General features: G+C 36.9%; 1 protein-coding gene across 1 annotated transcript in view; it reads left to right on the forward strand.

Annotated features, from left to right (window-relative positions):
* Positions 1-15645, forward strand: part of ARC6 (Chaperone DnaJ-domain superfamily protein) — a 52683-nt gene extending 37038 nt beyond the window's left edge. The window contains exons 4-7 of the mRNA XM_089453222.1: positions 12561-12821; positions 13097-14111; positions 14812-14936; positions 15094-15645. Coding sequence (XP_089309348.1) covers positions 12561-12821; positions 13097-14111; positions 14812-14936; positions 15094-15384 — 1692 coding nt within the window. The 3' untranslated portion in view covers positions 15385-15645. The remainder of the gene's footprint in view (positions 1-12560; positions 12822-13096; positions 14112-14811; positions 14937-15093) is intronic.
* The last annotated feature ends 5156 nt before the right edge of the window (positions 15646-20801 follow it).

A 20801-nucleotide genomic window follows, 5' to 3' on the forward strand; every position in this document is an offset into this window, starting at 1 on the left:
CTCCCAAATGACTTCAAGTCCTCTCCTCTTTATACTAAAACGTAGATGATGAATAGACATGACTATTGGGCTTCTGAGCCTACACAAGTTGCTGGCTGACTTGACAATTTGTCTTATAACACAAATAAATTCATAACTCCATGAATACTTGTCGGAATCGGACGATCTTTAGATCAATCCTACACCTCTCGATGAGAGGGATCCAAGTAAAATATCAGTTGCCATAAATATGATGACCCACATGGAATTTGGCCCTAGTTGCCAATTTTAACACTCCCTCTCAACTAGGGAGAACTCCATCTGCTGATCCATATGTCCGATTGTACTATCTTTGCCATCAGTGCCCTGCATTGCTCTGCTCTGCTGTGATCAATTCTACTCAGCTCTGCTCAGCGCTACTCTGCTCAGCTCAGCTCTGCTGAACCATGAAGAAGAAGAATAAATCGAGAATGTCTCATACCATCCTCTATTGACCCGAAGTCAGTCTGGAGTGTGTACCACTTTCACTGGTCCCAGACCAGTCCTCTACTGACCCGAAGTCAGTTTCAGAGGGTGTACTACTCTCACTGGTCCCAGACCAGTATCATTGATCCCAGATCAATGAAGGTCATCCTAGCATAGGGAGTACGGTAGATATAACGATGCGTCCATCGGTACTACTATGGTCCCTATCCTCATTTCCCTGCGCATTAATAAGATGAGAGGTACTTCCCATGAGTCCTACACTGCATGGGTAGGATGCCTCGACAAGAGAACTAATCATCCTGTCCACAAGAGAACGAATCATCCTGTCTAGTGGATGCCACAGAGAACTAATCATACTGGTCTATAGGAGAACGAATCATCCTGTTCCACAATCGCCACGGAGAACGAATCATCCTGGCCCACAGGAGAACTAATCATCCCGTTCCACAGTTGTCACGGAGAACAAATCATCCTGGCCCACAGGAGAACTAATCATCCTGTTCCACAATTGCCACGGAGAACGAATCGTCGTGGCCCACAGGAGAACTAATCATCTTGTTCAGCTCGCACCACCAGGGGAGGGTGAGTCACCTTCTGGTCGTACGTTGCTCCAATAAGTACCCCAAGCCCCCCAGAGCTCCCAGAGCTCAATGCATGCAACATGCAGGACCCTTATAAGAAGGTCTCTCAACGACTCCAAGTCGTTCGGGAAAGTTACAGATTTGACCTTTCCCCGGGGCTTTGACAAAAAATGTCTGCAACTTGTACATCAGTCTCAATGTGATGGAGCCTCCTCGCTCATCGACTTACCATATCCCAGATAAGGCAGTATCTGATGTCTATCTGCTGGAGCAATCATCGAATACGGGATTCCTCAATAATCGAATCCCACCTCTGGTTGTCACAGAGAATCACAGTGGTATTCATCATGTGTACAAACAACTCACTTAAGAGCTTCTGCAACCATGCAGCTTCACACGAGATCATACTCATAGTTGTGTATTCAGTCTCGGCGGTGCTTATAGCAACCGATTTCTGCTTCCTGCTCATCCATGATATCAAAGCAGAATCCAAAGAGAACCAACACTGAGAAGTGCTCTAGTGATCCTCCACACTGCTTGCCCACTCAGCATTCGAATAATCATGCAATTTCATATTTCCGGCAGTGTATCTCAATCCATGAGAGATTGTGCCCCGAAGATATCTCAGAAGTTTCTTGGCACCAATCTAGTGAGGCTCAACCAAATATGAGCTCACCATGCTAACTGCAAAACATATATCCGGACAGAGGTTCACCAAGAACATCAATGCAAATGAGTTTATGAAACTCAGAGGCATTTCCCAAATCTGATCCATCATCATCACCATATAACTTCTGAAAGTTAAGATCCTTGAGGTAGTCACTGGCTTGCAGTTTACCATTCTGCGTTCGGAATCCAACTCCCTCCTACTTTTGCAAGTGAGAGGGTCTGCACCTGTCAGAAATAGGTCATCCTCAGAAGGTGCTGGTATGAGAGGTCTATCATCCACAACCTTTAAACAATGGTTTGGATCAGCTTCACTCTTAGTGAATCTCAGCTTCATTTGACAACTATCAATCCTCTCATATCAAACCCGGGGTGGTTAGCTTCAAGCCATAAAGGGCATTCTTCCACCTGTATACGTGAGATTCCTGATCATGAATCTCAAACTCCTCGATTTGTTCCAAACCTGTGGACCTGTTACATGAGGGGAATGGTCCCCTTGTAAGATTTTCCTTCGGTGCATCTTAGACATGTACCTTCATGCTCTTCTTGAATTCAGGCATCCCTGTCACTACTTGACTCACATCGGGTAGGGCCCCAAAAGTAGACCTCCGGTGTTATAGATGAGATATGTCAATTGACATGATCCCCAATGGACCACTCTGCAACTTGATACAAATTGCCAACCCTAAACCCATGAGAAAAGGCATCTTTGAAAATTCTATTTTCAAATATGTACCTTTCCATTGATGAATGCCACCCTGAAACCTTCGACTTCCATTGCCGAAATGGACACCAGGGTCTTCTTCTGATTAGGTACATAAAAGAGATTCTGTAAATGAATCGAGTTACCCTCATTCAATTGAGGGGTAACATTCCCTACACCCTTTCTGGGATAGGTGGCATCAACTCCAAGTATATTCCCATGATTGTTTCCATCTATACTAAATTAGAGAGATGCACCCATCTATCCGATGAAGTGCCTTGAAGCACTACAATCAATAAGCCAGATTCCCAAAGAATCTGAAGGAGAGGGCCAATACAAGATAATGCTTCTTTATCTTATCAGAAACAACATTTGATTCTCCATACCTGGGGTTCCTTGCTTTATTTGAAGAGTCGATCATTTCCTTGATGACCTGCATTACTTGTCATTCCTTTGATCATTGAAGATGTCCCTCGAATGATTGTTATCTTCATCAAGAGATGTGTCTCTGCCATTCGGACACTCCTTCGCATAATAGCCGAACTTATTGCAACCAAGGCATCCGCCTTTCCTTCCACCCTTAGATCCGAACTTCCCAATGAAGTGATCTTTAGGTAGGCCATCAGAAACTTTGCTGCGCCATTTTGATAAGATTCTCTGCTTCGACTTCACCCTTGGTGAATTTGAAGAGGGATGAGGAATCCACTGATCCTTTTGTCCTTTCCCAACTGTCTTCGGCGATTGCTCTTTCACTCTTGCTTGGGCATTGTCTTCACCTCAGCTCTAATACCATGTTAATTTTAGGTATGTTCTATGCTAAGAGCAATTTATTTCAATTTTCACAGTTAGCTCCATATCCTTTCCAGATTGGAAATCACATCAGCATTAAAGTAAACTGCAGATAGAACATAAACATAAATCGCAGAAGACAAGCCAAGACAAGAGGACACAAGATGTGGCGCTAGCCAGGGACAAACCGCAATGTGGGGAAACCCTTGATCAATTCTTCTTATATGTTCTTCAATAGTTCAATAGAGAAAGAGAGAGAGAGTACATTTACAACATAAGTCAACCCTTTGACTTTCTAGATAAGAGAATAGATCATCTCTACATGAGATCAGTTGAAGACACGTTGCTTCAACTGATTCTCCAAGGTGACTCCTTCACCTGTCATTGTGCTGCATCTCGTCCATATGATGCACCTCATCATATTGCAACATCAATACCATGTTCTTGGGCTGCACCATGCTGCTTAACCATGCTGCTTTACTGCTGAGTTGTACGCTGTACACAACTTGCTGCTCTTAATCATCATCATGCTGCTGCTCTAGCTGTCACTGCTTATTATATAGGTCACCTTAAACTGTCCTCATGAACAACCTCATCACTACACTGGTTGGGGTACAAACTCCGTCTTGCTACAACACCCTATTCACATTCATCAGATTCAACATAGCCTCTTGATCAGGCATAATAGACTGCGGTATTGTCTCCCTTCCTAGCTGTTGTCAAACGCTGGAATATAAGGCTAGAACCAACCCCCATACTCACCCAACAGTCCACTAAAAGGGCTCAATCCATCTGCAATGTCTTCTGTGCAATCCGCTGCCCAAGACAGAGATAAACCTTGCAACAAATGCCCTTACAAACAGCCCAGAAGTAGACTCCTGTAATGTGGCCTTAATGTTGGTTCATTTGCACTTCAAAACAGTCATGAGAATGACCCTAACGTCCTTCCCTTCTTCGCTGAAGTTGAGTGCGTTTTCTTGTTGCATACAGACCTCTTGGATTGTGACCAGACAACATATAGATTAGGTTACTTTCAGTCCTGTGGCAAGGGCTCTTTTAGAGCTTCCTTAGACAGCAGATGGAAGGTTCCATATATATCTCCTTGCTGCGTAAACAAGTCTCCTCTAGGACTGTGTATAGATCCTCTTTTTGACTGCGGATGACGAGTCTCTTTCTTGTTGCGTATAGGGTCAATGAACAAAGGATTCAGGCCTTCATTTAGGGCCTATATTAGCCCTCCTTTCATCTGCAGATTGAGCCTCTTAAGACATCGTATAGGGGCTTATTTATGCTGTACATAAGTCTCCTCTTTTCTGCGTGTAGATCTCCTCATAATCCTGCGGCTTATTGCGGCTAGGGTATCACTGCATCATCTACGGCTAGGGCATCAGCTACTGCGGCTAGGGCATCAGCTACTGCGGCTAGGGCATCATCTACTTAGCCCAACGTACTCTTAGTGTCTCTCTCCTTCACCAAAAACCCAAAGACGTGGAGAGGAGGAGATCACATGAAGAGTGTGTCTCCCAAATGACTTCAAGTCCTCTCCTATTTATACTAAAACGTAGATGATGAATAGACATGACTATTGGGCTTCTGAGCCTACACAAGTTGCTGGCCGACTTGACAATTTGTCTTATAACACAAATAAATTCATAACTCCATGAATACTTGTCGGAATCGAAAGTCCTACACCTCTCGATGAGAGGGATCCAAGTAAAATATCAGCTGCCATAAATATGATGACCCACATGGAGTTTGGCCCTAGTTTCCAATTTTAACAGAGCTGAAGCTTCATGGTACCTATATAGGCTGAAGCTTGGAACACACCTTAGCCCCACCCAATTAGATACTTTGGTCAAGTATCAAATTTTTAGCACTGCGTGTGTTGTAACTCTTCATAGAAACATATCATTTTTGAGTTTGTCCATGTACCCATGTATATATGTAATTATGAATACCTCACTAGTTAAGAGTGAGTGTTGAAGAATATAACTAGTGTTGGTCTTCATAATTGTATTTGTCAAAAGAAAGAAAAATATATTTATTTACAAAAGAAAATTATTTATTAAGCATGGGTTTCATGCTTTATTATTTTATATTTAGGTCAAATCCTCCATTGTAGGCTTCTAGGGTTTATGTCATAAGTCCTATTCTATGTCATCATGTAATAGACCCTTCTTGGGCTTTCTTTGTCAAGAAAGAAAATTATTGTAATGTAAAATGAGTCAAATAGTCCACCTCCACCACGTTGGCCTCAAAGAAGACAAGTCGGCCTCATTAAGGTCAAGTCAGCCTCAACAGGGGACAAAAACCACTATATATAGGTAACAACTCGACCTCATTTGGAGCACAAGACAAGCAAGTTCGATCTGCAGTTGCAGAAGGAGGAAAAGGAGAGCGGAATACCTAAGAAGGAGGAAATCCTAGCGAAGAAGGAAAACTCTGTCAAGCAAAAGGAAGCCAAATTTCTCTCTCTATTGCCCCACATGCGAAGTTTTTGGGTTGCAAAAGGGCCAAAAATTTCAGAATTGTAGGAAGGTCGAAAATCTGGAAGCTGGAGGGTCGAAATTCTGTGTAGCAACTGGATTGAAGCTGGTTGACGAGAAGAGACTACTGAAGTTTGCATAATCATCTTGGAAGGCTGACTTGGTGGAGTGAGGAAGGTCTTTTGGTCTAGTCAAAGGTCTTGGTCTGTCTCAATTTGATTTGAATCTATTAGTGGAAGAGTTTGACTGGGTTTTCCCCTACATAGGGGTTTTAGCCCTAGCTGAGTGCCTACTTTTGGTGTCATTGATCTTCATGCTTTTGATTTGATGATTGCTTGATGAGAAGAAGATAAAGAAGAACATAAAGAAAGCTAATAAGAATATAAGAATATCACAAGTAATTGTCAACATAAGAAAATCTTCTCCCTTTCTGAGTTTCTAATAAACCCCCCCCAGTATTTCCAACAATTGGTACTGGAGCGTGTTACCCTCTAACAATCTAATCATCGGAGGGAAGATTGTGAGCATATACAGAAATGGAAGGCATCTCTTCTAGAACAATTTCGGTGTTTGATGGAAATAATTATCCACTATGGACTTGCATGGAAACCTATTTGAAGACTTTGGGAGTGGATGTTTGGCTCTCCATCATATATGGTTACAAAGTTCCTAAAAATCCTCCAATTGATTTTGATGAGAAGAGGTTGTTTAGTTGAAATTCAAAATCTCTTCATACCATCTTGGGTGGATTGTCAAGAACCATTAAGTCCAAGGTGATGTCCTGCACCACAACCAAAGAAGTTTGGGATAAACTTAACACTAGCAGGTCAAACTTCAAAAGTATAGAGCTCAATTTGAAAATTTGAAAATGGATGAAAAATAAGATACTGCGGATTAGGAGAAAAATTTGAAGATCTTTTGATTGTACAAAAGGTCCCGAGATCACTTCCCTTACGATATGATGCCAAGGTATCTGCCATAGAAGAAACCATAGACTTGACTAAGATGACAATCGAAGAATTACATGACACTCTTACAACATACAAAATGAGAATAGATACAAAAGATGGACCATCAACTAGAGAAGCAACTTTTAAAGCCACAAAGAAGACAATAAACAAAGAACTCAAGGTTGAAGGAACTCCAGATGATGAATTAAATGTAGAAGAAGCAAATTTCATCAAGAAGCTCAAAAGAGGAACCAGAAAACACAAAGTTAAGTTACCTTTTAAATGTTTCGATTGTGGCAGAATAGGTCATTATGCTAAGAGATGTCCTTTTAAGGAAAAGAAAAGCTTGCACAAGAAAAATATTTATTTTAAAGAAGACAATAGCTCTTCAAATGAGAGTGATATAGAAGAACCAAATGCAAGAGAAGTTCCCTTCATAACCTAAGAAAATCAAGATAATGATCATGATGACAAAGAGGTCAATGATTCAGATGATGAAGAACCAAATATGAGAATATATTTTTTCTGCGGACTCGGAAAATATTCAGACTTAACAGGGAGATGAAGATCTTCAAGAAAAGTTGAAGAATAGTGAAAATGAAAATGCCAAGCTCAAAAATAAAAATAGAGAATTGAAGAGCTTGCTTGAAAAATGCGATGAAGCAATCATCTCCTTAAAGGTTCAACTTGAAGAAGCAAATAGAGTTGAGGAAATAATAAATACTCACATGCTGAAGAAAGAAGAAGAGTGTAAGAAGTTGGAAGAGGAATTTGTGACATTGAGCGCTGAAGTTGATAAGCTTAACAAGAACTTGGACAACTCACTAGTGCTGGATAACATTCTTAGCTGCCCCAAAAATCGGCCAAAATTGGATATTTTGGGGGTTTCCCCTTTATTGACGACTGTAGCTTATGACAATGTTATTCGAACCAGATCAAGATTGGCCGGTCCAACCTGTTTGGGGGCCAAACCAGTCTGGTTTTAGGTTTGGAGCTAGAAATGGCCGGACCATTTTTCATTGAACCAGCTGGTTTGGTACCGAACAGACCATTTTTCATTGAACCGGTTGGTTCTGTACAATTGGACCAAAGATGTTCCAAACACATTTTTTTAAAGAAAAAACATGAATTTTTGAGTGGGACAACCTAATATTTAAGCCTATGGCCCTGGTATTGCTATGCATTTCATGGTAATGTTTCCATTATGGCAGAATAGGTCATTACCATGAAATGATTTAGGATGTTTGAGAGTGGCTCCAACCTCATTGGATTTCATATGGAGAAAGTAGAATTTTAGATCTCACTCAAAATCCAACAGATCTAACATTTTTTAGGATTTCAGGATTGGAGGGATTGCAGCGTTTCCATCAGATTTTGTCACGCATGAGGGTATGGAACTAGTACTTAATCAAGAGCACCAAACCCTCTATGTACCTTGATGTTAGTGGCATTGGTTGTTGAACTCCTCTATCATGACCCTACTAAAAATGTACCTATCACTCAAACAAAATCTTGACTTGACATGCTACGTTTTTTCTATCTTATTTTAATGCTTAGAGGGTGATATTTATGATGAATATCCCAATATAGGCAATTATTTTGATGATAGGTAGGTATTTGTTATAACATGATTTTTTTGGGATGCTAGAGGCCATATAAATGGTTTAGAGATGTATTTGGTTTAGAGATGCATTGCAGTCGATGCTATTTTGGTTATGTGCACCCTTACATGCCATATAAATGATAACTTTTTCTTATTTGTGCATAAATGGTTTGGATTCATATGGATGCACATGAATAAATATGTTTTTCTTAAAATTTGAATATTGTATGTGCTTTTGGTTGACTGATTTTTGGTTTGGTTTTTTTACCGATTTCGATCCGGGTTCAACTGATTCCCGGTCCACAAGGTTTTCTGGTTCAATTCTGATAACATTGGCCTACGGGGATTGATAGGCTACTTAGTCCTTCATTCATCCTCAATTCGTAGAGGGCATTACAATTTAGCCCTTCAAATATATATAATAATAAATACAAGACATGTTCTTCATGTCGATTTCAAAAGAAAGAATTTAGAATTTTAGAATTTGAATATTTTGACTCCAAAAAGATCAAGTTGTCCCAGCATAAAGAGACACCCATTCGACCTCCCAAGAAGACTATATATAGGCTACTCAGTCTCCACTTAAAGACACCAATTTGGATCACCATCTGTGGTAGAATAAGGATGATTTTCTGAGGGAGCAAGACGAGTTTTTGGGCAGCAAAATGAATTCTGGGCAGAAGACCGAAATTCTCTGAGGCAGCAGCAGACCGAAATTCTCTGAGGCAGCAAGCCGAAATTTCAGGAGGCCGAATTTGTCTCTGGTTGACGAGGTTTGACCTAGGTATGTTTGTGGTCAGTTTGACTTTGTTTTTGACTAGAAGATGAGATTGTATCTCTTGTTGAATTGAATGATGTCTCTAAGAAAAGGTTGCCGGGTTTTTCCCCATGTGGGGTTTCCTAGGGTAAATATTTGTGTCTCTTGTGTTTGGTTGTCTCTTTATGATCCTACTATCATTATTTATTCTATTGTTGAGATTTTCTGTATAATTGCTTAATGATGAATGTGAATACAAAAGGATTTAACTAAGAAATCATTAGAAGAAATTATCAAATTAGAAGACCTATGAAAACAAAATCAGCACATGCATGGACCTTTATTAAAACAGGGGAGCCTTCCCAGTGAGGTTTGAATCTAGGTCATCATTCTAGCAAGTGCTCTGCCTTACTCTAGATTTTGGCCCAATGGACAATAAATATTAAATAATTAATACGTCCAAGTTCCAATTTATCAGTATTTGGAGTTGTAACCATTATATTTGATGTGTATAATAGACTTTCCGTACACATTGTATTGGCAGTCATCCAGTTACGATTCGTTACACATTTATATGCTTCTACTTATAGACTCATGTCTTCATGATGTAATCTACAATGGTTTTGGGGTGACCTATACAGTTCTACTACTTCATTCAACTTCAAAGCATTACTTATGATAGTTCTGACTCAGATTTAAGTTTTTTTCATTTTAGCTACTGTTTGCCCTTATTCGGTTGCATTTTTTTGTTATCAACAATTGTCCAAGGCCCCATAATGCATTGGGATTTGAATATATGTTTTCTGTAAGGTTTTTACTGGGTTTTGCTTCACTAGTGGATAGGTTCTGTGCTTGGTGTGATGGTACATGTATGTAATTTTTCTTTACCCACCGCCTAAAGTGGTGGGAACTTTGGACTGTTTTTCTTGTTTTGTGCATTATCTTACATATGTAAAGGGAGCTTTTCCTGGGCTCAAATCCTCCTTCGGAAGCCTATTTTGCCTCTGGTTGTGCATGTGTGCAATGATATTGCATACATGGATTGGGATGATAAACATAAGAAAAACTTTTCAAAACTGGTTGAATGTCAACATTAAATTCTTGTTTTGGCAATTGTTTGCTGTAGCTTGACTTAGTTTCAAATTACTTTTAATCCCCTTAATATTCCTCAAACTTCAAATGGAACCTTAATATAGTTTGAAGAAGTGGGTCGCTCACACTTTTACCAAGATCAATCATTGAAGATAAAAGAATGGAGTCTAATTCAAAAGGAAAGGAAGGAAAGTTTTCCTATAAAAGTATTCCAATTGCAGATTGTAGACTAATTACATTAAATGGGAATACCCAAGGAAAGAAGATTAATATCACTATCAGCACAAGTCATGAGGAAAATTACATCAATGTTAATCTGGCAAATCAACTATTAATTCTAGAGTCAAACATAGGAGAAAGAACAAATATTTTTGGCAAAAAAGAATATGAAATTAATGACTTACAAGTAATAATTGACCACTATGAATGCACCTCTCAATTTTGTGTCGTAACTATGTTTAACCCAAAAATTGACATCATTTTGGGTCAACCTTGGTTAAAAGAATTGGGTACGTTCATGTTAAATTTAGAAAAAAAGATTTTGATGTTTCCTTACAAGAGGAAGATGACCACCTTCCAAGATGTGACAATGAAGTCAAAACCGATAAAGCCTTCATCAAAAGACTTTAAGGATATTTCGGAATTAATGTTTCAAGATAATAAAAAAACTATACCAAAGAAGCAGAAAGAGCTTGAAGAAGTCATCTCTAGTAAAGACAGAAATTTCGCGCCTCAGAGAACACAATGAAAAATTACTCGAACAAGTCAAGAAAGTTAAAGCCATAAAGAAGGAACTCAAGAAGCACTTGTTGGAACAAGAAGAAGAAAATTTACATTTAAAGAATCTTAATCAAACATTATTAGAACAAAGAACAAATCAAAAGTTTAAAAGATGATGATGCCACTAAGAATAAAATCAATAATCCAGAAAGCGAAGAGGTTTTATGTCTAAAGAATCATAACCAAAACTTTCTTACACAAATAAAGAAGCTTAAACGTGACAAGAAGTAACTAAATGACAAGTGAGAACAATTTCAAGAAGTAGTATCGAAGTCTCTAGTCGTTTCAGTCCAAGTTGAAGAAAATGGAATGAAAACTGATCCAGTGAATATCACAACTCAAGAAGAAGACACGTCAGTGAAAGAAAAAACACACTCAGAAGTTGAGATAAAGGAAATTCCAAGTGAAGATTTTGTAACCAACTCGACGACATCGGAACTTGAAGTAAATCAAAATCTAGCCACCCACATGATAAGGGAAACCAAAAGAACACTTTATCTACATCTGAATCACATGAACAGACATCTCAATCAATCTACGAATCCATATCAATCAGAACATAAACAACAAAATTATGTTCCAAAGAATACTGAAGTGCCCACAACTTAGTCCAATGATAACAGTGCATCACAAGTTTCCAGTAATCAAAAGATTTCACAAAAGATTAATTTAGGATGGTTAGAGCCTTCTTCAATGCGACAATTTTATATATCACTCCAAGGATCATATCAACTTGTCTCGACAAAGATGACTGTCTCGAGACGAGAAGACATTCGTAGCAGAAAAAGAGATCAAGCCCTTTCATCAACAATCTTTGAGGACAAAGCTTCTTGAAAATGAAGACAATGTTATGAATATAATCATGTAAAAATAATAAATATAGATAATAAATAATAAACATAATAATATGTAAATAATTAATAATTAGTTAAACAAAGAGGCATGTCTAAAGAGACATGACCATTCATAAAGGGACACTTGCTTGGTATATAAGCAAGCCCTTCACTCTCAATTGTAATATCATTCTTATCCATACATTTTAATATGTATTCTTATATCCTAAATGGAGATCTACATATTCCAAGTCTTCTAGAGTATTTAACTTGAAGAACGAACTTTGTTTGGTTCATGGTCAGTATTGCCCCTTCAGATAGAACAAAACAATGATAGAAAACCGATGCATAGGCTTGAGGTATTTATGACATAAACATATATAGGAGATGACCCTTAATTAAAACATAAAAGTCCCAGAAACAATATGCTTAACCTTAACAAGTAGTATCAACCAGAAAGGATCTGCAAATGTAAAACATGTTCTAGGTGACATCATGGTATTTTATCTATAGAGAAGAGAGCATTTTGTTGCAAAATATCTGCCTGGATGTTGCAGACTTGGAATGCTTTACCTCGATACATTTTCAATTGTCAAGATATTCTAGTACAGGAGTTTATTCTAATTAGGAACTTGAAATTTCCTAGAGAAGCAGTTAATCTTTCCAGTTTTTGACAATTTGTCTGCCTGTTATTTTTTCTTCAGAGTATCAAGTGTTTATTGTTATTTTTTCTTCAGAGTATGAAGTGTTTATGGTTAAGGGAATGAGCACGTTTATAAGTAGAAAATGCTTTGCAGGAATTGTCAGTGGATGATATGACTCATATGCTTATGCTGTCTTGATGGTGCTGTGTAGGAAGGTGGAGGTAGAAGTCTGGCACCAGACCTTCAAGAACAGATTGAGGAGACATTGGAGGAGATTACACCACGTTGTATTCTAGAGCTACTAGCATTGCCTCTGGATGAGGATCACCGAGCAAAGCGAGAAGAGGGTCTTCAAGGGGCACGGAACATCCTATGGGCTGTTGGAGGAGGGGGTGCTGTGGCACCTCTAGGAGGATTCACCCGTGAGGAATTCATGAATGAAGCTTTCTCACATATGACAGCTGCTGAGCAGGTCTGCAAAAGGCCTGTTTTGAGAAGTTAGCATCATGTTAATTCAGGGTATGAGAAGGTTTATTGTAGCTTTTTGTGTGGTCTTTTTCAGACCTCCAATGATGTTACCTTGCCTTGTTTTTTTCCCTTTATGATTTAAAACACAGATTGGTCTCTAGGCATTGGCACTCATGGGCTCCAAACAGTGTCTGTTTGCTTTTTGCTTGTTTTTATAACATTATTAAAGTGATTAGGTTGCAATAATATTTCATTAATATTTTCTTATTTTGCATAAAGGTGGATTTATTTGCAGCAACACCTAACAACATCCCAGCAGAAAGTTTCGAAATTTATATGGCAGCCCTTGCTCATATTGCAGAAGGCTTTATTGGGAAAAGGCCTCACCTGATACAGGAGGCTGATTCTCTCTTCTTACAGCTGCAGCAAACAAATGGGACCCCCTTAGAGATTGTAAGTGATTTCAGTGCTGCAGAGCAAGAGTTAGACTTTGCACTTGAAAGAGGAATGTGTTCTTTGTTATTGGGAGAACTAGATGATTGTCGTGCCTGGTTAGGCCTCGATAATAAGAAGTCACCTTACAGGGATCCTCTTATTGTTGATTTTATTCTGGCAAACTCAGATGAAGCTGAGGAGGATATGCTTCTTCCAGGATTGTGCAAGTTGTTAGAAAGCTGGTTGACAGAGATAGTGTTCCCACGGTTTAAGGACACACGAGGTCTGAAATTCAAGCTCAGAGATTACTATGATGATTCTGGTGTCTTAAGCTATTTGGAAAGGTTGGAAAGGGGTAGAGGTTCTCCATTGGCAGCAGCTGCAGCTATTGTGAGAATTGGAGCTGGGGCAGGGGCTGCCCTTGATAATGTCAAAGCTAGTGCCATTCAGACACTAAAGAAAGTATTCCCGTTGGGTAATGAACGAGGTGGGAAAGAAGCAAGAGCACACAATGCTCCCACCATCTCTTCACAAGCACAGTCGACCAAAGACCCGCCTCATAAAGACTATGCTAACAGCGACATTTACAAGCAACCTAGAATGAGTAATGAAGATATAAGTAATTTATCAGATGCCTCTGAATTTGTGAAACCTACAACAGAGAGATGGGGTGAAAATAGTGGACCAGGGGGAGAGGAAGATTTATTTCTATTTTCAAAAGAGATCGGTTCTTTTGGTGTGAAGATTGTCTGTGCAAGTGTTGTTGTTGGGGTACTTGCTATTGCAGGACTCAGATATTTACCTGCCCAATACAGTTCGACGAAGACTCTGAAGGAAGTTCCATTTTCAACTACAATAGGTAGGTCAAGTAAAGTTGGATTGCCACCCTAGGTTGCAAATTTCAACAGAACTTTGTTCACAAAGGGTCTAGTAAAAAATCAATATGATCTTGCCCAGTTCCTAAGGCTATATTAACGCATCAAGAAGACTAGGTTTATCTGAGACCATGAGAGAGAACCATGAAATTGTATAATCTGTGATGCGTATCATATTAATTGGGCATTTTTTGGCCAATATGCCGATCTCCAACCAATGTGCCTTCATGCATGAATGCTTGTTTTTGCTATTGTTCCATCCTTGAGCAATCAGTGTATATTGTGACTGTTATGTTAAAACAAATAAATTGTGATACCTGTTGAATGCTTATATTTACAATGACATGTATAGTCCAGAAGTCCTTTCAATCCACTTTACCCTTTACTTTTCCACTCTCCAGTCTGGCGTATTTCAGCCCCAAATTGTAGAATATACCAGTTCTGCCTATTTTTGCTTGCATTAGGCAATCTCAAGACCGGGCTTAATTTGTTGGTGGAAGTTCTGAACATATCCAAGGCTCTATGCTAGTATCTTAACATGCAACTAGCACACTTACTTTTGTCCCACCATGTGTTCTAATAGAAGTTAAATTGCCATCTTCAAGAGCGTAGTTTGAAATGGGTCATTGATGTGTTTCTAGTGTGAGTGATTTTATATATGTTTTCAATTCTTGCTGGTTACAGGTGACAATCTCAATAATGGAGCACCAAAAATGGACGCTAGATTGGCAGATAATTTAGTACGCAAGTGGCAGATGTTAAAGTCACAGGCCCTTGGGCCTGATCATGCTGTATCTCGACTCTCAGAGGTACATTTTTAAGCTAGCTTGGGATCATGTTTAAAGTCTACCTAGAACTTCGAATACCCTTGTTCAGTAATATTTGGAGTCTTAAGACACATTACTTTTCCAATTTTGCCTGAATAATTTGATTATCCTTATGTTATTTATTTTGAATCTTTTCTAGATTCTGGATGGCCAAATGTTGAAGATCTGGTCAGAGCGTGCAAAAGATATTGCAGAGCATGGATGGTTCTGGGAATACAGTCTGCTGGGGCTGACTATTGAGAGTGTCACGGTTTCAACAGATGGCATGAGAGCTATGGTGGAGGCAACACTGCAAGAGGCTGCTCGTTTAATTGATACCACTCATCCAGAGCATAATGATTCATATCGTAGTACATACACAACAAGATATGAGATGACAAATGTGAAGGGCACCTGGAAGATAACTGATGGTGCTGTTCTTCGTTCATAATATCGAATGGCCTGTTGTAACAAAAGGGTTGATAATTCATCAGGGATTTTTCCATTATCCACTGTAAGGAATAATATTTATTTTAGGAACATGCTATTATACAATAATTATATAGTCAACCAATTGATCCATGTAAACACCGATCTGTGTCAAGTGTGCAAGCAGTAGGCAAACATGAATTAGGAAGGAGAGGATTTTCCTCTTCTAATTACTCATTTATCAATAACAAATTTGAAGGCTGATCTGGTTCCTGACAGATAACTCTGTTTCTGATTGTTATATTGAATTATGCTAGTCATCATATATCGTTGCTGATTATTTCAGATTGTGTTTGATTTACCCCAAAGAAATTTTAGAAACTTGTTAGCATCCTCTTAGAGATGGTGAGCACAGTTCTCTGCTGTCAACGTAACTATTCTGGCACCAATGCAATGCTCTTTTGGTGGAAACTTCAGTGAAGGTACGCATACATAGGATTCTGACTTAGAACAATAAAATACCAAAGTCTCCTGATGATTTAAACAAATATTCTTTGCCAAACTACAATTACTTTGCCCTGGTCAAAGTTCATTAGCCGTACGATGAAATTGTTTGTCCCACAGATGGTTGATATGTTTGAAGACATAAACGGTGTTTATGCAGTATGTTTGCTGTTGTAAGATTATACCACTATACAATACAAGGATGTGAGTAAATGTCAAAAACTATTCACCAATTATTTGGCTATTAATATAAATCCCCATGCCTGTTTAGTGTAAAACTAGTTAAAAAGGGACTGGGACCAGTGTTCAACTTTGAAGTTTATCCTTGTTTGCCGAACACAATTTATTCATCTCATTTATGTTTTTAAAATTTATAAAATGTCAACTTTACATGCAAATGCACATTCAAAGCATATCAAACTTTTCCAAATAAGAATTAGCAAATGTCTTCTTAGGACAAAGTAATAGGGTTGTAATAGGGTTTCCCAATTCACAAAAGCATTTTAACATACACGTATACACGCATACTAAATGCAAGAAAAATGATTTATAAAACATTTTTAATTGTACGAAAAAAATATATTATTGGAATCAAAATCAACTGAGGGACAAATACCGAGTACTCGTGACCCTTTTTCAGATTTCAACCAACACCAATTTTGATCTTTGTCTAAGATTTTTACTGGTGAACTAAAAACACTTTCCTACATGCATACTAAATGAAAGAAAAATGATTTATAAAACATTTTTCATTGATACCAAAAGAAATTATTGGAATCAAAATCAACGGAGGGACAAGAAAATAAATTCTTATCAGAATACTGACGACTTTTTTTCAGATTTCAACCAAACACCAATATGGATCTTTGTCTAATATTTTTACTGGTGAACCTTATATTTTCAATAAAACATGTACAGCTTTCCAATTTGGATCTTTGTTTAATATTTTTACTGGCGAACTAAAAACACTTTCCTACAACCTTATATTTTCAATAAAACATGTACAGCTTTCCAATTTGGATCTTTGTTTAATATTTTTACTGGCGAACTAAAAACACTTTCCTACAACCTTATATTTTCAATACAACCTTATATTTTCAATAAAACATGTACAGCTTTCCAATTAAACAATTCTCTCTAGATTCAAATTCTAATATTTAACCTCCCACCTTTCCAATTAAACAACTGTTTCTAGATTCAAATTCTAATATTTAACCTCCCACCTTTCCAATTAAACAATTGTTTCTAGATTCAAATTCTAATATTTAACCTCCCACCTTTCCAATTAAACAATTGTTTCTAGATTCAAATTCTAATATTTAACCTCCCACCTTTCTGCTGGCAGGGAGTTTTAAAAATAAATTAAACCTAACATTCAACATTCCATGCAATATATATATATATATATATATATATATACAACTTTGTATGTATATGTTTAAGTAATATGATATAAAACATTAGATTAATTCTAGACGTCTCTGGATCTATTATGTGTCGGGAGGGGATCAAATACCTTGATGTGTAAGTGTTTCTTTAAGTTTTTGCACCCTAAAAAAGTTTGTACCTTGAAGGATTTGATCCCTCTACTCATTATAGATTTGGAGTTGAGATGGTTCTACGGTGGTTCTTTTACGCAATTCCACATGCATAGAAGAATTCATGCTTGGAATTGTAGTGTGAAAATAGTGGTCATATGTGATTGGGTTAATTTGATAGAACTATAGTTTGCTAAATCCACTGTAAATAAATGAAACTATCTAATAATTTGAATGAATATATTAACCATGCATTTTGGATAAGGACTTATTTCCATATAGAATACTTACAAAGGTAAAGACAATGTGATGATATAAGCATAGAGATCACACACACCTCCAATGTAGAGTTTCTATGTGTGAGTACATGTGCTCTCTATCTTTTGTCAATAGCATCAACATTTGCTGTGTTGTCGACACTTTACACCTCAAACACATATAAGAACATAGAAAACACCATTGACATCTTTTGCTTTCCACCCTTATCCTTCACCTACTCAAGTTCAATTTGTCTCATGGAAAAATAGAAAGAAATAAAGGTGCGACAGACAACCAAAAGCTCACAACAAGCTCACAAGATCTACACATGCTATATCTTGTTTTGGATTAAAACAAACATCTAGAAACACACTAAAGCTTTCGAAGATGAGAGATTAATTGAATCCATTTGGCAAAAACAAAGTTACTTAGAGATTTGATAAAGGGAACAATGCTATATCTTGTTTTGGATTAAAGAAAACATCTAGAAACACACTAAAGCTTTTGAAGATGGGAGATCAATTGAATCCATTTGGCAAAAACAAAGTTACTTAGAGATTTGATAAATGTTCCCTTCCATAAAGATCATTTGATATATTTGCATTATATGCATTTAGATCCTCAACTTTGTATAAATTGAATGTGCTTTAGTATTACATATATTCAAAGGTTCACAATCATCAAGAGATGACCCCTATTTAGAACATGTGTGTTAAAAAGTTGCTTCTTTCGATTGGTGAATACGTGCATTCCTCCTATTTCAATTATTAAAACTTTATAGAGTGAAGACATATAAACATTAATATGTATCCTGAAGACGGATTTCACATGACAAGCATTTCTAACCATTGTAGAGAATCCTTCAACACAATCTCCACATTAGCATCAACATAATTACTTAACAAGGAAATGGAATCTGACTTCAAAGCAATTAATAGGTTGAGAAAAGTCATTTATGTCAATGTAAAATGCAATTGTCATCATTACTAATGAGGACAAAGCATTACACTTAATGACCCCTCTAAACTTAAATGAATGCACATTCAAAATGATAGTATAGACCACTTAATGGTGCACATTCAAAATGATAGTATAGACCACTTAATGGTGAAGCTTTGTATTAGAAGGTTAAATGTTGAACAAAATGATGTAGAAATTGGGATTAGACTCGAGAATCCATACATGGGATGCTTTAATGGAAAGGTATAGAAGACTAAGACTTACCTTGCTATAGCCATTAAGACCTTTTCCAATGTTACCAAGGAAAATATTAACCTAGCAAAATATTAAAGCTTGAAAATAATTCCTTATTCCTTTTCATATGTAAGAAATGCACAATGATGAATCTAGAAAATCCAACTTAAGAAGTTGTAAACCAAATCAAAGCCATTCTTGAGTAGAGATGTGTTTTAGACTTCCAAAAATCTTCGCAAGTTCATGTTTTCTTAGCATAATGTACATTTCATATAGAGTTAGCACTAACTTATGCAAAGCTCCTACACTGGGTGTTCTGCTAATTTATCCATTCATTCTCCTATGCATTGTTAATCACTTCAACTTTACTAAACACACAAAAAGCCATCCAAGTTGAGCATAGATTTGTACCATGTCATATGGAAGCCAATTTCTATGGGCTCAATCATTCATTCATATTCTTGAAAATGTCTCCATTGCCTCTTTTATGCAAGATGATGTAATGTGATATCATTAGAGTTTTTCTCATTCATTCGCAGAGTTCGGCAGTGTTCATGAATACCATGCACACAACTGCGGGACAAAAGAGTCCATGATACTTTGGGAATTCAATGCATTTGATTGTAGCATCCTTAAGATGGCTAGATGACCTTGTTCATGTTGATTGAAGTTGAAAGGTTCATAATATTTTGATTTTAAACAACTAAGATGTCACAAACTATCATGATAATTGTGTTTCTTCAACTCAACAAAAGATGATAATTGGATTATTTGTTTGAAAGTTAATTGAATTAAAAGTTTATTTATTGATGTGATGAACCACTATCATAATTGTGCTTCTTCAACTTAACCAGAGATGATAATTGGAATAATTGTTTGAAAGTTAATAAAGTCAAAAGCTTATTTGTTGTTGTGATAAATATATTTTCATATATAAAATATGAACATTAACATGTAAGATAATTATCACTTTGATTAAGATATGTATAAGGAGATAATTGAAACTTAGATGAATTGGAAACATAATACTTTGGTGGAGGTATAACAGGCATCGTAACAAGATAATTGAAACTTAAGATGAATTGGAAACATAATACTTTGGTGGAGGTATAACAAGCATCATAACATATTGAAAGCATTATTCTATGATTTATAAAATTGTTTAAAAATCTTTTATTTAATTTCTTAAGAAGGATTACTTTAAATTGTTGTCAAACATTGTAATTGTATTCATATGGTGAGAGTTGAAATACCTCATATTTATTTAAAGATACAATGGTAATTCAAAAGAAAATTTAAATTTAATATTGGACCCATTTGAAGGAAAGAGGGATTTAATCTTTTTTCTCTCACATTTTCTTTCCCTATCATAGTTAAAATAGAATTGTTTTATGATTTGACTATATAACAAAAGGTTAAACAATATATTTTGGTGAGTCAAAATGTGTTCGCCTTTAATTAAATTTGTTTTAATTCTTCTAAGTATTTATGCAAGGAAATCTTTGCTTTAGACAATACATTTTTTTAACACTTTTAATTTGTTCATTAGAGTAGGAGACTTTTGTTATTGGAATCTATTTATATCTACTAGAAATAAGCTTTAAGATTTAAAATTTAATGAATTATTATCTAGACATGTCACTTTGCATAGTTAAATTTCCTTCATTGATCTAGATTGGATCATTATATTATTTTTCATCCATCTTAATGCTTTTAAAATGAAAAAAATGGAGGAATGAACTCACATCACTGTTATTTTTGGTGGGACCTAGTTTGGAAAATTGAGGTTTGCAATTCTAGAAGCAGTTTGAGGCATCAAATGGCTTTTTTTAGGGGTAAATATTTTCTGCTTAAGCCTTGTATATTTTAGTGCCATTCTACACATAGATACCTTTCCAATAGTGTAGTAATCACCTCAATTAGATTTCGCATGTAAAATTTATGC

The sequence above is a fragment of the Pinus tabuliformis genome, chromosome X (genome assembly GCF_031772625.1).
Source record: "Pinus tabuliformis cultivar Carrire ecotype Pingquan chromosome X, CPIR1, whole genome shotgun sequence".
Taxonomy (NCBI): Eukaryota; Viridiplantae; Streptophyta; class Pinopsida; order Pinales; family Pinaceae; genus Pinus; species Pinus tabuliformis.